Source organism: Agelaius phoeniceus, chromosome 7 (assembly GCF_051311805.1).
Source record: "Agelaius phoeniceus isolate bAgePho1 chromosome 7, bAgePho1.hap1, whole genome shotgun sequence".
In the NCBI taxonomy this organism is placed as follows: Eukaryota; Metazoa; Chordata; class Aves; order Passeriformes; family Icteridae; genus Agelaius; species Agelaius phoeniceus.
Window position 1 is genome coordinate 30303581 of NC_135271.1, and position 18001 is coordinate 30321581.

At 39.0% G+C, this 18001-nt stretch overlaps 1 protein-coding gene across 4 annotated transcripts in view; it reads right to left on the reverse strand.

Moving 5' to 3' along the window:
- The window catches only part of RAPGEF4 (Rap guanine nucleotide exchange factor 4), a 141566-nt gene that overhangs the window by 40938 nt on the left and 82627 nt on the right, over nt 1-18001 (reverse strand). For 3 of the 4 annotated variants that reach the window (XM_077181398.1, XM_054636579.2, XM_077181400.1), the window contains 7 exons: nt 13343-13396; nt 12943-13049; nt 11207-11328; nt 9577-9760; nt 4626-4710; nt 1145-1205; nt 328-404 (listed from right to left, as the gene is read on the reverse strand). In XM_077181398.1, the coding sequence (XP_077037513.1) occupies nt 328-404; nt 1145-1205; nt 4626-4710; nt 9577-9760; nt 11207-11328; nt 12943-13049; nt 13343-13396 (690 nt within the window). The remainder of the gene's footprint in view (nt 1-327; nt 405-1144; nt 1206-4625; nt 4711-9576; nt 9761-11206; nt 11329-12942; nt 13050-13342; nt 13397-18001) is intronic. The other variant, XM_077181399.1, reaches the window with a different exon arrangement.

The window sequence follows — 18001 nt, forward strand, 5'->3', positions numbered from 1 at the left end:
ACAACATGGTGGTAAAGGGATGGGGCAAAACCCCCATGAGAGAGAAGGCTGGCAGTCCACCAAATTCCAGGAAATTACTTTGTCCTAAAGATACTGATGAAACTCTGATGGATTATAGTCAGAAACTGTGCAATATATCCCAAAATTATAGAGCACTCTACTGGAAGTATAATCAGTGAAACCACTGGATCATTTCTTAATAAAATTACAATCTACTTGTTTTGTCAGACAAAGCAATTTCACTCTGAATTAAACTGTATTCCTTCAAAGTTTACTCTTAAAATTTCAATAATAACAATCATACAAAATAGCTTCTGAAAAAAATACCTTGCCATAAATGACTACGTTTACTGATCCCTTTAGGATAATGTACCAAGAAGTACCTTCTTCTCCCTGATTAAATACTACAAGAGAGAAAAGATTTTATGGTTAGAATATAGTTATTCAAAATATAAATGGGCCAGATTCTTCACCCAATAAGATTCAAGGTAACTCTACAGTCATATAAATGTCTACCGTATAAAAGGGCATACTATGATTTTAAAAGCAACTGCCTTCAGAATTTAGAAAAACAATTCATACCCACATAGTTATGTTATGTTATTACACTGATGTGAAAGTTGCTTTTCTTTTCTATTACAGCTCCAACAACTACTTTATCAATATGTCAGGTTATCAATTACTATTAGCACACAGGTTGGATCCCACCAGTAGCACCATGTTCTAACCCAGTTCTCTAGTGACTGTGAATTTAATATTCATTTGCTAAAATGTCTCAGTATTAACATGTCTGAGTAATCTACCATTTTAAATCCTTTATTTTGTGCAGGAAGATTTTTTTTAATACAGGATTATATTAAAATACATTTTAAATAGAGATTGGTCAAACCAAAAATTCTAAGTAAAAACACAACCCAAATTGTAATTGATACATACACTCAACCAAGGATAGAGAATAAATTTTGGTATTGTCCCCACACTTGGCAACAGACTAAGCTAACACTTATTACCCTAGGCTTTAAACATGAAGTGACAATCAAGTTTGAAGAATGCATCTAAGTTTTGCTCTTGTCATTTAAACATTAGGATTTTAAATATTCATAGCACAGGTGAGAAAGAGATCTGACAGGATTCCATTACTTACAGACTGTTCCTGCTTTGGGATGTGACTCAAAAATGAGGACACCTGCTAATTCCCGTTTTACCTTAAAATAGAAAGAGAAATTATAGTTATTATCTGTATCTCATTCCTCCTGGTGATGAGGTCACATAACATAGCCCCGTTGTACTTTCCTTCCCTCTGCATCATTGATCAGTCGTTGGTCTGCTTCCCTTGATCTCCTAATTCCTATTGATTGGCTTTACAGAGCTACAATTCCTGGCTCCAAATGGCTCAGACAAGGGCATCTTTAAGATATGGGTCTCCACATCTTTCTTTGTACACACACATGTGAAAGGACCATCAATGATTAACAAGACAGGAAGTTTCAAATGGTAGTAGTTAATCTGTTACAGAAGATAGCTAGAGATTGTCAATTACTGCATGGAAATATTCCTGTTCTCTCCTGAGGAATCTGGTTCAGACTGATCTAAGTCTGGGCTCCTGCTGGGTCAAGCTGTGAGGCACAGCCACCTGGACTTGCTGAGTCCCCTCTCTGCCAGACAGCTTCCCAGGCAAAGCATCCAGCTCAGTACCTCTTCCAGGAGCAGGACACCGCCCTTGGTGTCAGCCAGCCCCCTGCTGGGGTTCTCTTGCCCTTGGTGTGATCAGCTCTGGCTGACTGGGCACTTGTCTCTGGGACACTGCTTACAACTGCTTTTTGCCACTGTGTTCTGCCACAAAATAGCAGTAGCACTAGGAATCTTGTATGATCCTGAGTTCTTCTGTGTTTTATGTTTCTCTTCATACAACCACAAGTCTCCAAGAACTTAGAGGCCAATTTCCAAGCAGCAAGATTCACTTATTTGGAGAATGTCAGCTGGTGACAAGCCATTTTTCAGAGGTACTACCATGTAACTTAATCATGCTAAATACAGATCAAAAGCTGGCCTCAACATCTATTTATTTTCACACCACTGTCTTGTTTGTTTAAATTTAAAAAAAAAAAATTAGGCCACGAAGAAAGACTTGGGAAGGAGCTCTCAAATTCTGGGCACAATCCAAATGAGAATCTGATGGCTGCATCTCCTAAGATGGGTGGAAAAATCTGGGCACTGATGTACTTAAAGGCACCCACCCAACCTTGGTGCTCAGGCACCAAGTATAAACCTATCACATCAGCCACCTCTCCTAGAACTCCTGCTGACAATCAGGGGAAAGCACTCCCTTTTTGAAGCCTGGAGAAAAAGAGAGATAAATAGAAGTTTCTTAAAGTACACTGACCAGTGAACACACTCAGAGGCCTGCGATTTCTGTAGCACTTAACTCACCAAACTCCTTTATAACTTCTGCTCAAAGGCAATGATACTTTCATAAGGCCTGGAAATACAACCCCATTAGCACTGTTCTGCACATAGCAAAGAGCATTTCTATCCATTTATGTTCTTAGATGTCTTCTCAGTTGATTCAGTCATTGGCCTTTGCTGTGAATGAATCCACTTGATGAAGCCCGAGGTTTGACTTGTTTTTAACACTGTGTTATATAATTCTTCTTCATTTGTACATTAACTTCACAGGCTTCTCTAGCAGGAATTAGTTCACCACCATGAGACTTGAGCTTTATCCATTTTACTTTCTACTGCTTGTGGCATATCAAGAAAACTTATTACTTTAGGAATTATGCCTTACTTAAAATAAATTAAACATTCAATTTCCTTTCAAGTTGATTGGTCATTAATCTTCTGGTTCATAGAAGCAATGCTATCTCTTGTTCCTCTAAGCTAGTCTTAGTTTCTGCCTTCTTCTTTAGTTCATGATGCACGCAGTAAGCTGGCCATTTCCATATTCTTACTAAAAACATGGAATCATCTATACTTCAAAATGCCAAGTATTTTTGCAGTTTGTATTACTTTCCATACTTGTTCCATATGGTACTTGCTGTGGTATCTGACCTCAAGATTGATTTTCTTCTAAGCTGAAAATATTTAGTGTTTCAAATTTTTTTATTCTGGGTTATGTCCACCGTATCGAGAATTTTCTCCACTCTGTCTCAATATCTGTCTATCTTGCGTAGTTTCTTTTCTTTAACTTTTAAAGGGTCATTTCTGAATCTTACAGTAGTCTTTCTTTAATTACTCTTTTCTCTACATTCCAGGGATTTTTAAGGCTTTTGGATGTTGAGGAATGCATCTAGTGCAGGTACCTTGGTTTGCAAGCTGCAGTTTGTCTGCAGACTGAGCTCTGTGTGGGAGCCCAGAGAGACAAGAGGCCATGGACTGCCAGCCCTCTTCAGAGCAAACAGCACAAGTGGCACCAGCCAGGTGAATGCACACTGGGACACACAGCAGGAGCACAGGACACAGGAAGAAGGGTGAGACTTGTGAATGCTTGGATGGTGAGGGGATAAAAGCCCAGGGGTTTCTTTATTGAGGATCCCTCCTCAGAGGCACCAGCTTGAGCTGTTTCTGTGTTACAGCACTGTGAATAAATTGCTTTATGGAGCAAGACATACAAGGCTCTGCTATGGGAAACCTGGGGTGGAAGCAGTGAGGAGACCTGGTCTGTTTGTGTGAGTGGGGGATGTGCATGAGTCCAGCAGGACCTGCCAGGTCACTGGAGCTGCCCCCTGTGAAGGGGCTCCAGCCCCAGCAGTGACAGTCTCTGGTGCTGGGAGTGTGACAGTGAGAGTCTCACAAATGGTCAAACTGGGAAGTTTCCTTAACACCAATGTAATTCAGATACCAACTCTGAATGCCTACTCTTTTTTGAAAAACATAGTTCAGGTTTTTATATGTTTGCATGGAGTACTATCTTTCTGTAATGCAGCTTCATAATTAGCTGCATCTGCCCAAGCTAACTGAGAACAACTGAAAATAACAAGAGATTCTGAAGAAGGCATTGTCAAATATGAATCTACTTTCTGACTGGTTTCCTTTCTCTGAAAGCATCCACATTTTACTGCTACCAAGTAAAGTGCTATTTAGCTTGTTTCAGTTGTCTGCACAGTATATGGTGAGACTTTAAACAGATGCATTCTCCTGTCTATTCCATTTATCCTTGATTCTCTGTGCTGTTCTTGACCACTTCAGGGAGAAAGTGTCTGATGAGCTTTCTTTCACTCAATGACAAACTCCAACCAGAAAGCACTGCACAGTGCACCTTTCTCCACAGTATAATTCCTCCTCCTAACTGGTTCAAGCAAAGACTCCCTACAGAAATCAATTCTGCAAAATTCAGTAGTACCAGTACCTTAATTTACACATGCACAGGAACACAGACAGTGGTAGCTGTGCCAAGTGAGGGGCTGTGCAGAAATACTTGAAGAGAATTATATCTGATATCAAATAGACAACCTACACCTGCAAAGGGCTTGGGTGATTCTCACAGATGGAATAAATTCTTTGCATGGAAAGTATAAATGAAAATGGTTACAGGCTCTCCAACTTTGATAAAGTCAGAAGTAAAACCAGAAGTAAAAATTGAGCCTCCCTTTAGGTGATGAGTTATAATTTTTAAAATTACTTACCGTGGTAGAAAGGTGAGATAAGGCCTTAATGTGGAGAAGTTCTTCATATATAAATTCTAAGTCATCTACAGTTCTCTGGCCAGGGCTATAGAGAGAAGATAAAAGGGAAAATTAAATGCAATAAATGCTGAAATAAATACTTCACAGAAGGACAGAACAGAACAAAATGCTGCTGAACTGTCTAGTGAAGTGTACATCCTCGCTAAACAGGGACTGAATGATGTTTCTGGCTGGAGGACTGAAACACACAAAGGATGGAAGCTCTGTGAATGCTACCTGAATGAAACTGAGCAGCAGCCATGGCAACCACCTTAGAGAGATCCTGATTAGGCAGCTTTTCTGATTAAATCAAGTCTTCTATATATGTATAAAATGGTCACATAAATCAGAAATGGTACATAAAGATTTGTTCCTTTCAAAAGGACTCCTGAGCATGGGGCATGCACTATTTTTCACAAGCAGTACTAATTAGTTGTAGCAAACACAGTTGTAGTGGTTTGTAAAGGAGTGTGTTAACTTCTGCTGAACAAATTGGAGATGCAGCAGTGCATCTTGGAGAACAGCTAACGACTGCTCTACAGTTAATGCTGAGTGCTGCTGTTTAGCCACAAAGGTAAATAAGAACCACTCAGTACTTTCAGCCTCTCTCACTGAAAAATACAAGAAGCTTGTGCTAGAGGAGAATTATTCCCTCATCAATGCATTGATAAAGGAATAATTCTTCTCTAGCACAAGGAGCAGTAAGGAGGCTGGCACTGTGGCTGAAATAATTGCATTTCTGTAACCTACCCAAAATTTTCTGATTGCTAAAGAAGGACACAAATACTGTGGGGACTGCAGTGTGTCAGAGATGCTTTGGAGGATCTAATAAACAGCACACAGGAGGAGTTGTGGGAGCTTGACAGTAACTCCCAATCTTTTTATCACTCACAAGATTCTCTTCAGTTACAATATCTAATACAGTATTATTTTCTAAAAGAACAATTTCTCCTGTCACATAATTTCAGACAGCACATTGGAGTGACATACGGACACACAGGAAGAAAAATACCTTTAAAGCATTATTTCAAGCTATTTTTGTAGGACTAAGTCCTTCCAAACAATATGGTTTAGATTTGAGAAAAGCAGATTACAAGTAATTAATTCAATGGGCCAAGAACAAAAGAAAAGAGCAATAAAGACATAAGAGAGAGGATGAAAATGGGATACAAGAGAGGAAATGGGATACAAGAAGTCCAGTCTGGGGGCAGGAGTTCCAAATGAGAAGGTTTACATGCTCCACCATTACAACAAGCACAGTTCTAAATCCTGCTGTCTGCAATGTGTGGTGTCAAAAGAATTAACAGCACAATTTAATCTTTGGACAGCCCTGAAAGAAAAACTACAATGATAGAAGTTTTCCTCCTAAAATGTCAGTATTACAGGAGACTAGCACCTAGAGGATCAGGAAAGCCATATGAAGAAATACTGTGCTCTACAGATTTTCTGCCTAATCACCTCCTGATTAAACAGTCTGTCTACATCTTGTGTGAGACACAGGGAGTGCCCAGTTCTGTTACTCCAGGATTATATTGCATCTTTTTACAAAAGTAGCTGGATGGAGACTTCTTTTGGATGAAAGAAGTACTGAAGAAGTCACAGAAAATATAAGGAGAACTGACATCTCTGCTAATCAAGCTTTATTTTTCTTCTGTTCTTCACTTACCAATGACATGCATTTATTATTACCCAGATTAAAGACAAATTTAGACTACAAATAATTTTGGATTAAATTACTCTTTTCTCATACAGAATCAAACTATTAAGGGAAAACCAGAAATTGGTTTGGTACTGCTATGCCCTCTAGTGACTCAAAATACTCCACTGTTTCTGAATCTGGCTTGAAATTACAAGGCTGACACTCCTAGTGATTTATGCAGGGCAGCTTAATTAAGTACAGCATAAAACTAAGCCAGTACAAGCTAGCAAACAAAAAGTAAGGACTTTAACAAATAATAGGGAAGTAGCAACTTAAATTTTATTACATGCTTGCAAGACGAGTATGTCTTGGAGAATATAGTGTAACAAGTTAAGAAATTTCTACATTAAATCAAAAGATAAAAGGATGATGTCTTACTATATGAGATCTCTGTCATAAAGACAAAAGGACACACTCTTCTTTCAGCATGTCCATTTGCTTCCTATGCTAGCACATTGGAAGGACTGACAATCTGTAGCAGGTATCTGTACCCAGTCTTTACTTCTGTTCCTGCAGATGTCACGTGGAGAGATATTAGGCATCACTGTGTCTTTAAAACCTGTGTGGTGACCCACTGATGTTGATTTGTAGGATCCTGCTGTGTAAAGACCTAGTTTCTGCAGGGGACACATTCTACCAGCAATAGCTGGTTATAGAGCGGATAATAAATGGAATAGGTAGGGAACGAGGGTACACATTAATGGACAGAACACAGGTGATATTAAGTGATCAATAAAAACTGTTCAGTGCTTGGAGAATTTACCAAGGTCAGAGACATCAAGCTTCTCTGTGACTAGGATGTTGACAATAACACAGTACTTTACCATTGATAAGCCATGTATGTCAAAGCAGTATCATTGATTATTTTTATTGTACAACTAACCAGAAAATTCTCAGATAATAAGAACAAGGGAAAAGATCAGAGACCCCATAACATTGTGATTAAGTGTCAAATGCTCTCTATGAAGAAAAAAATGTGCTAAGTGAAGCCACTAAGAACATATAACACAGATTTATTATTTCAGTCACACTGCTAACTTACTTTAGGCTAGAGCATTAAAGAAAGAATGTAATCCATAACATTATCTGAGCTAAATACTATTGTTAGATGAATACAAGTCTTCCTTTAAAGACTCCTGTTATTATTGTGTTTAGCTTTGTATTATAGCATCCTATTAAATTAGGGTTTACCGTCAGGACATATTTTCATACTGAAGGGGGGAAACACTTAAGGAGGAGTTGTATTAATTCTACGGTAATTTTTACAGGGACTTTAGCAAGGTCTGCACCTGTGCTACAGCCATTATAAGGAGCAGAGAGCTGTGTTTGCTACTTCACAAAAAGCTATTTTCACATTCAGTATATGTGTTTCCAAAGGGAAAAAAAAAACACAATAGCAACAAGAGCCTGCCAAAAATTTCCCTGAGCTCTATTCTGTTTTTTAAACTATAGAACATTCTTTCACAGTTTGACAGTTAAAATGCTGCAGTTAATGTAATAAACAGAGAATTTTTTAAGTTGGCTGTCAAAACAAGTGACACTTTTTGTTAGAGATTTTCAGATTTTGAACAATAGAAAGTACCTTTCAAAGCAACAGCTTCATTATACAATCAAATTCTCAAAGTAATCTTCTCATCAAAGAATATTGTCTTATTTCTTTCAGGGTAATTATCTGAGTTCTGCAACCTCTCTGGAAATGGTTACTGTTATAAAATGCAGCTGTGTTGGTTTGAAAATTGTGGGTCCTGCTCTGGTCATCTAGAGTCAGCATCTCTGAAGCCTTGACAATTCCTTTGAACATTTGGCAGCTGTAACAGTGTCTAGTCAAAACTAGCAGGACTCTGAGGATTCACGGAGATTTTAACAGCTTTGCGACAGCTCAGTCCAGGGAGGATTTTCAACTAACAAAATCATTACATATGTAAACTGATTACTAGAACAATAGTTAATATGGTCCCTGGCAGTACAAGGTTACTTCAGTGAGCAAAGGGCTGCAAAAATAAGCACTTTCAGGGATAGGGAAAGATGTCAGATGAACATTAGTCTTGAGAAAACCTCTTTCTCCTCACTATATTCCATGAAAAATCTCCTATTAGTATTCTTTCAGTTGATGCTGTGCAAGTGACAATACAGAGAGAAGAGCAGTACTTTCCACAGCATCCTTCCAGCCTTTCAGCACTCTGTAAGCAGTCCAGATGATAATCAATATTTATCCTGCTAGTGTAAACTTACACTCACTGTTCTGGAAGTCATGACAGAAAGCAAATGTAGTGGGCAGCCAAAGCCCACAATAAGTGAAAGGGAAATTCTCCAAGAGATGACCTGCTCAGCTGGCCTGAGGCACAGGACAGAGTGCAGAGAAGCAGGGTCCCAGCACACACAGCATTGCTCAGACTCCAATGACTGGTGTCTGCTCAGAGGTGCAAAAGCTCACGTTTTCTGCTCAGTGGAAAGGGCACAGAACATGTCTGTGAGGGTACAAGATCTCAATTCCATGACTCCCTAAGGGTGTATGGAAACACTCTGCTCTCACTCTGGCTTGTCCATGTATTTTGTGTGACAGGGACCAAGTGCTCCTTTGGTTGTATTGACTAGATCTCTAATAAGGAGAAGAAATAAAATGTATACCTCAAACCTATTGCTGCATGACAGTGTTTCCTGTTTTTATAAGCACAAGTATTTGATGGCACTTTTTGAAATTCAATGCCTTTAGCAAGTTTTTGGAAAAGTGCTGTTGAAATGAGCTTGTGATCTAAACAGGAATGGAGTCTGGAAAGGATACAGATGGAAACGGAACAGGAACAGCGCCTGGGTTAGGTGACACAAAAATCTTCTACTATGAAAAATGTTCTCACACTGTAAGCAGTGCCTACTCCTCACCCATAGCAAACACAAACTTTGCCAATGGCCTCAATGTAGCAGGATCCAGCCCTGTGTACTTGCCTGTCTTGAATGGCCCCTTACAAGAAAATCTTCAGTGAAGGTGAGTTTAAGTTATTCCTTATTCTCAGTGCATTTCAGTAAAATATGTCTGCCATGGCCACTAAACCCTACCTGCTTAATGCTTGCCTTCAAGGGAGGGTCAAACAGAGTTTATACTGGCTTTGAAGTCACTATAAAGCTGTCTGAAAAAAAGGCTGATAATCAATGTAGGTTTCTCTTGTTTCCATGTCCCAAGGAAGACCCATAATATTAACTCATTATTCTGCTTACGGTTTCCTGAGAATCATCCTCATATGAGCATCTGGCCCAATCTGAGAGAGAAGCAGCATAGTATCCTGTAGCTCCTCATCACACTCCTTTTTCTCCTCCTCAGTTGGCAAAGGGGCATCTTCACGCTCATCATCCAAAAATCGATAAAATAAGTATTTATCTTGAAAGTGGTGTTCCTGGTCCACTGAAAACAAAACAACACATCAAATACTGAATGCTCCTCAAAGAAACAAACCTTGTAGAAATCTGTGTAGTATTGTGTTTGTTACAGATAGATTATTTAAGAAGGGAAAGAAAGCTACAGAAAAACTCTAAGCGCATGAAAATATTTCTCATGTATGTAGCTTGAAGGGTATACTTTTAAATTGTGTACTACAAATACCATCCAAAAGGCTTCCATATAGGTGTGTTGTGGGTGTGTATAAATACATGCATACACATGTATATGTTTTTTTATTAGTTCTGTTTTCTTATTGTTTGAAACTATTTCATTTAATCAAACAAATTACACTGGGGAAAGTGGTTATACTATGAATTTCTAAAAGGTATTCTCTAGCACAAACACTTTGCTCTACGTACTTAGACAAGCTGAAAAAAGGTAGCAAAAGCAACTAAATTCCTTGTGAGGTAGTAGAAATGTCTGTCATCAAGGTGTAATCCCAGGGGCAAGTGCATTGACCTGTGTCCTGGGGAAATAACTTAATGGATGAACTGCCAAGAGAAGACCTCTAAAGGAACATTATGATATTGCAAACCCCTGGTCTTCCAAGTAAGTCAGAGTGATGTGTTGAGTTGGATACTGTGATGCAGCTTGCACTAGCTTTCCCCAGAGAGTTCAAGGGAATATATGGCAGGAATTCAAGTTAGAGCCCTTAGGGTAAGGCAGCAGGGGAAACAATCTGCCTTCCCCCTGACAGAAACGGAAATTTCTCCCTGGGATATGGGAAGCACAACAGATGATAAATGCAAGTTTACTGTAATAGAGCTGCTCTTCTACATTCAATAAAAATGTACATACAAAGCTTCAAATATGAATATTGCTTTAGAAACGTACCCTTTTTGAGGGTTGTAATATCCTGTTACCAACTAAATCCCAACAAATGGAAACTGAAAGTCAATGTAAAATGCAATCAGAAAGCTAATATAAAATCACAGATTTCTGCACTGGAATATCTGGTGTGCTGAATTTAGGAACCCCTCCAAAACCAATGGAAATCATTCCAAAATTATGAATCTGAGCAAACACAAACACTCACATTCACTTCAAAATACTACAAATCTTTGATGAAGGTTAGTTTAATGCATGGTAATACATCCCTTGGTTTTGCCCTGAGTGCTACCCAGTTCTAACAATATAAGCACAAGCCAGTATATTCCTAAGTATAATTAGACTATCACTATCAATTGTTCATTTATGATGCAATATGGTCGTAAGTTTAAAAAGTATATTGGCAGCAAGATTCAAATAATACTGCCTGTGTGTTGCTCTCGTACCTGTGAATGAACAGGCTGCTCTGTGGCATTTATTTTAGGCTCATGATCCCGTTCTTTTTCATGAAGAAGAATACAGAGGTGTTGATGTCACACACTGCCCATATTTTAGTCAAGATACTGATTTTCTTTATCTTACCATGGTTAAGAACACCTTCTTCCAGCAGTACTTGCCACATGCCAACAGCCTGGGTTCGTAAATGGACACAAGGACTTTGTTGCATCATCCAGTCAACTAGCTCTGTCCCCACACAGCATTGCCTGAAGGACAGATAAACAGACAGGAATGAAAAGGAAGCCTGCCAAGAGAGAGACTGCACACAGGGACTGCCAACAACACTGATATCCTAAACTCTGTACAGACTTAGGTAAATCTCCCTGCAGAAAACCCCATGTCACCATCTACATACACATCTTGAAACACCAGCGAAGGTGGCCAGTTTTAAGAAGATCACCATAGCAAAAAAGTGTTTTGGGAAATGCAGAGTTCAGAGGATCTATTCAAGCCTGTGACACCTGGTACAAAACATATAGCACCAGTGCAATAACCTCCAACCCAGTTTTCAAAAGAAACCTCTGTATACCATGGGATACCAAAAGCCTCATGCTTTTCAGAATCTTGCATGAAAACAGAAATTTAATACTGTAAAAGTTATGCCTATGCAGCCTCCACAGGAAGAGCGAGTGCTATGAGGGTGTTCCTGCATTTGTAATCAAACTTCTGTCACACTGTATTTGGAGACACTGGTTTTGGTACAGTGTTCTGAGGCTCTCTCATGCCAGGTCTTGGTAACCTTGCACCTCCTGACTGACCCAGAGGCAGAGAGCAGGTCTCAAGTTCTGGAGAACAGCCAAAAAGGATTAAAAAAGCAAAAAGCCACATGGTCACTTAGTAAAATTCCTTATCCTTACACTCCCTAACTCAGCAGAACAGTAAGAGTTTTCCCAGTTCTGTGTAAGAGAAAATGGTGCAGTTGTTTGACCAGCACTGCTCTTCATTTATCATATATGCTCTTCTGTTATTCTAGACCAATCAGCAATGTCATATTGTGACATATTCTTGAATCAACTCACGTGTGCCAAATACCTTTGTATTTTAAATATATTTTGGGCTGAAATATGGAAAATTAATGCATTTATTTCAAATAAAGATCAGCAACATATTGATTTACTATTTAGAAAAAGACACACTCAGAGATTTAAAAATAATTTTTACTTAAAAACACTCTGAATAATGAATTAGGTATTTGATTTAAACATTAGACACTAAACAAATTGACTGTTTCTTAAGCCAGTAGTAGGTAGATCCTGACACCTTGCAGGCAGATTTCTTTCTACAAGTGCCATTGTTATCCCACTTCAGCAAGACTGTACTGCCACCAGCAGGAAGACAAGAGAGTCTGACAATACACTGGAAAAAAAATTAAATAGAACAGCAAATCTGCATCAGGAATATTTCTCACCAGGTGAATTTTCAGAACACCACAGTGAGCAAGACTGCTGTAGCAATCAGTACAGGAACATTAATATATTAATAAAGTTTTCTATTATCTCTTACTGATATACAAAGAGAACAGAATCTTCATCTTAACTTGGTACTACACATATTATTCCAGCTAACTACACTATTAGCTATGCTTTGGAAGAGTGTTTGTATGTGAACATTCTGTTCACAATCACAGACTCAATTTCCAGTCAAATTACTTCAGAAAGGATTTACCAGGCCCATTAAAGACTGCATAACATCCAACTCAAATAGCATCACAGAATAATTTCAGACCTTTTGACACCTGCAAGTATGGTAAGGCATACATGACAAATCAGAGAATGGCAGGCATAAAAATTCAGAGACCTCCATACAATCAGCTCACACACCTGTAAGTCTTCAGATGGTACTTGCGATCTCTTATCATGTGAGGAGCTCGGGACAGAATTGTATTTCGCAAAATCTTTCCAGCTCTAAGGATCTTTTCTGAGGGAACCTTGGTGATCGTGGAGAAAAAGAAAGACCAAGAAACACGGATTTTAAACTTTCTGGAATCTCTGTACTGCTTTCTGCAAAACAAAACACAAATGCTCTTTCCTGAATTAAAAATCCTCTTTCACAGAAGCTTACTTTTCAGAGCAATGTAGTATATATTTGGGATTTTAAATTTCACATACTTCTCACATCTAACAGAAAGCATCACTTCAGCTGATTCATATTACACTGTTATAAATAGTTATTTCTATTTGTCTAATGGCCTGGCTCTACAGCACACCTGTGTTCTATTACCTGTGTAATGGTTTTAGTAGGATGATGTGGGATGTGAGGATCAATAAGAGGTGTCTGAAAAATAAAATGAAATTAAATAAATTTTTTAAGGTTGACCAGAAAAATAAAGACTAAAGTAAAAAAAAATTAACAAAAAAGCTGTAATAACAAAGAATAATGTGGAAGTCCAAGTTCTGCCCAGGACATAGGAATATATAAAAAGCTTCTGAACACATCCTCCTAAAGGCAAACTTGGTTGTTGAGGCTCAGCAAATTAAAACAGTGACATGACATGTGAAGATGAATAACAAATCTGTGCTAAACTTTGTAAAGTACTAATGAAATGGGCAATGGCTGAATGTCACACCAGATCTGAGCACACACAGGCACAGTTACCTCTTTGCCCCGTACAACAGCGCTCCCGCACACGCATCTGCTCTGCCATTCGGCCCCCCACCACAGAAATTCTCTCCTCCTTCAGCACCTTTTTCTATTCAGCTCTTTTCTCCCTTACAGCACAGCACAAGAAACAGGAATGGAGATAGAGATCTTCTTCCTCTGTGTTTTCTAAATTATCACCAGGCTGAGCTGGCAACCCTTTTATAGCCGCTCTCTGAAATGCAGAGGCAGGCAGGCCGCTCACAGGGACCCAGGCAAGGACTGGGGCTGGCGAAGAAAAAAGGAAAGAACAAAGCAAGTGGCTTGGTTCTCCAAAGGGAGGAGTGAAAGGAAAGACCATCGGGGCTCTACAGGGGAGAAGGGGATGAGAGAAAGGGGAAAACAGGCACATAACAAACAGGTGAAAGAGGGAGACAGGGAGCACATGGCACAACACAGAGGGAAAAGGAAAGTGGAAGGTTAAAGGACAGTAGAAATGGAGACAAAGGAGAGCAAGAGCGAACTTCAGCAGCCACGTGAGGATGATGGGCAGACCTTTGGCTTGTAGGGCCTGGTAGTTACAGCATGGACCAAATTCACTTTGAGTGTGCAATGTCAGGACACGACTCAAGGGCTGGCTTTGGCCGGTGCTCAGGGCTGGCTGACAGCAGATCAGGCTGAGCAGAGCTCTCCCTCAAGGGCAAGACTCTGCACCTTGGCCCATGGCAGCCGCGGTGCCCTCGCAGCCCTGCGGCAAAGCCAAGGCAGCCGGGCCAGAAGTCACTGAAACACACACCAGGTACTTCTGGGCTGAGGAACTGGTTTCCTTACACTGGGCATCTGTCCATTAGCTGCCATGGGATTTTAATGATGTGACACAGTCCTTGTAGTTATCAAACAGGGCTAAGAGCTGAAAATGCAGCAGGAAACTATGGTGGGAAGGGGAAAATGAGGGAAGCATATGACAGAAATCAGTAATCTTAACATAGAGGCCCGTACATGGAAACCAATACAAAGTTCTTGTTTCTATTCATACCTTAAAAGAAACCTCTGAAAAGGCATACCAATACAATTAAAATGGGATTCCTGATTTTTATCATTTAATAAGTCAACAATTTTTCATAAACTCATTTAAGTTCCAAACATTTCTGTCCAGCCAGAAGAGCAATAGCACATCCCTCAATATTTCTTGGTTTCTAGAACTGTGTGGAATCTGCTCTAGATAGTCTATATTTGCAGTTAACATAGGCAAAGAATAGCAAAAATCTTTTCAAAGATGCCTCTAATGAAAACAAAACCATAGAATAACAATCTCAAACAGGTACAATATCCTCAATCTAGCTTCCAGATTTTAATTCTAGTTAGGAATATACTTAGAGGAGAGATAAAATATGAAAGACAAAAAATATAGGAGATTTTTAGAGCAACAGACTAGCAAAAACAAATGCACATTTTTGTTCTTTGGAGTTTCAATTAAGTTTTAGCAAAAATGCATAAACTAACAGGTGAAAAATTTACCACGGATGAAGATTTTTTAATAAATCTCCTAACTTAATCAAAACAGAATATAAGACAGCATTTGGAAAAAATCTGATTCAACCCAAAAAGGCGAAAGCTAAGACACAGCACAAGAATCTCCAGAAAGCAGCAGGAAGGCTTGTTCACCTACATCCTGACCAATACAGAAGGATCAGCTGCAAAGATTGAACATAACTTGGGTGAAGGTGATCATGAAATGATCCAGTGTCAGAACTTTACAGAAGGAAGAAAGAGCATCAAAGCAGACACAATGGACTAGGAAGAAAAGTTTCCATAAAAACAGAATACTGATACCTATATTCCTGGAGTGGGTCATGGGGGAACAAGTGTGAAGTAAAAGGGATTAATGGGAGCTGGCAGTTACCTAAAGAAACCATATTAATCATACATACAATACATACTGGAACTTAACTAGAAGGTGAAGTAAAGACTTAGCTAAAGAAAGAGCTCTTCACTGACACACAAGAAAGAAATACACAGAAAGGAGAAAGTAGGGGGTCTAAAGCAAGTATAAATTGAATAACAAAAGACAGAATTAGAAAAGCAAAGGTATAAAATGAAACAGACCTGCCAAGAAATGTCAAGAGGTACAAAAATATTCCACAAGTACATTAGTAGTAAAACAAAGAAAACAAATAGTGTTGAGCTACTGTTTAAAAGAGGAAAATCTATTAACAGGTGGTTCAGGAAGGCCAGAAACTTTTGATTTATTTTTAATCAACGTTCATAAGAAAGATCAATGGCAGAGAGATGGTTAATATCCTGAGTAGTAGAGTGACAGGAGTAAAATCTCAACCTTGAAAAAAAAACCCAAAACCATAAATTAGTTGTTTTCAGATTGGCTCTGTAGAATTACATGCAGGAAACTTGAAGAGCACGAAGAAACTTAAAGAGGGTTGCAACCATCTCGAAACCATCAGCAGCCACTCTTGGGGTCTAAGGAAGGCAGCTGAAGACAGAAATATGGAATAGGAGAAGCTGAAAAAATACAGATGTCAGCTTAAAGTCTTCCTAGAAAAAGTCAATTTGTAAGCACCTGGAAAAGAACAGGGAGATGAGTCACATGTGACGTATATTAACCAAGAACAGATCATGCCACACTGATCTAATTTCTTTTCATGATCGAGCAGCAACATTGATAGATTAGACAAGAAACAGCAGATTTTCAACCCTTTAGTAAGGCTTAGCACTTTCTCATCAGATATTCTCTTCTGCAACAGTCAGAATAAATTCTTACAAAACAGGTGCAAAGTCAGTTGGAAAAGTGCATTTGGAAATCAATTACCAGTGAAGCAAAGTCAAAATGGCAGTCATACCAGAGGTCTGTTCAAAGCAGCATTCAAGAATATATCACATCTGATAACATTAAATATTAACATGGGATGAAGTAGAATACACCTTTATTGATTCTGCAGGAAACTTCAGGATGGGAGGCATTGCACATACATTGCAGAAGAGGTTTACAATATGAAACTGTTGAAAAATTGGTCTAAAAATGATGCTTTTATGCAATACAGAGTGATGACTACATTTCTGAAGCAGGTGGAATCAGCTAAATAAAGACAGGATAGGGAACAAGTGTCTTAGTGCAGTACCACTTAAAAGGAAAAAAGGTTTATAATGTTTTAAATATTTAAATATTAAACACAACTGAATAACTAATGCCATACTTGTGTAAAAGCAGCAAATACTATGGTGGAATGTAGTAATATATTAGATACATAATGATGTTCTGCTTTAGTCAGCCTAGGTAAGAAAAGCACTGTCTCATTTGCCCATTTTACTCCAAAAGCATCTAAACCAGTTGGACAGAATTTAGAGGAAAGCAACAAGAATAATCAGAAAGCACAACATAAATAATCAAAGCTGTTAAGCTAAGGAAAAGGTAAATCTTAGCAGAGGTGTGATTAAAAAAGTCTTCTGATTTAAAAGGCCTTTGAAAAGGAGAAAGAAGTGGCCTAGTCCATCATGCAGAGATCAGGGAATAATTTAAATTGCTCTAAGAAAGATTCAGTTTAGGCACCGCTGAAGCTTTCCTCGCAGCGTGGACAGTCAATTGCCAGAGAGGTCTGGTTCCTCCAGACCTCTTTGGGAGGATACACAAGAAATCTGTCAGGAGTGACACTGCCATAGTGTGCATGTGGCTTGGGGATGGACTCAATGCTTTCCTGAAGTAGTTTTTAGCCTCACTACCTGGTACTGTGCAATTTGTGAGGACAGAGGTGATCAGTGATAGAGCTCCCGGGGCAGTGAGCCCGGACAATCATTGCTCCCGAGGGACAATGACATCCAAAAGACATGCCCAGCAAAGAGCCCCCAAAGCTACAGCCTTTCAGAACTGCTGCAGTGAGCTCTAGCTGCACTAGTGATTAGCTGAACTGCAATAAATGGAAGCACAGGGTCTTGGACTGAGTTTGCTACAGAAAGGCAAGACATATTTCAAAGGCAGAGAAATGTAACATCAGTTAGTTAATAGGAGATAACAGGGTTCCAGCAACAACTTCCCATCAGAAAAAAAAATGCATTCTGTAAGGGACAGGCACAGATTGGCTAAAGACCAAGATTGTTTTGTGAATCTTTAAAATCCTGGATCTTTCATTAAGGATTGCTTAGAAAGTACTTTAGAGAAAAAAAAAAAAAGAGCTCTCCCTTTAAAACAGCAGAGTGTGAGGAGAGTGTTTAATTGACTTCTTAACACGTTCTGGTACCTTTGAAGAATTAATGAGACTAAAGTACATACATGTGGAACAGAGGTCCTTGATG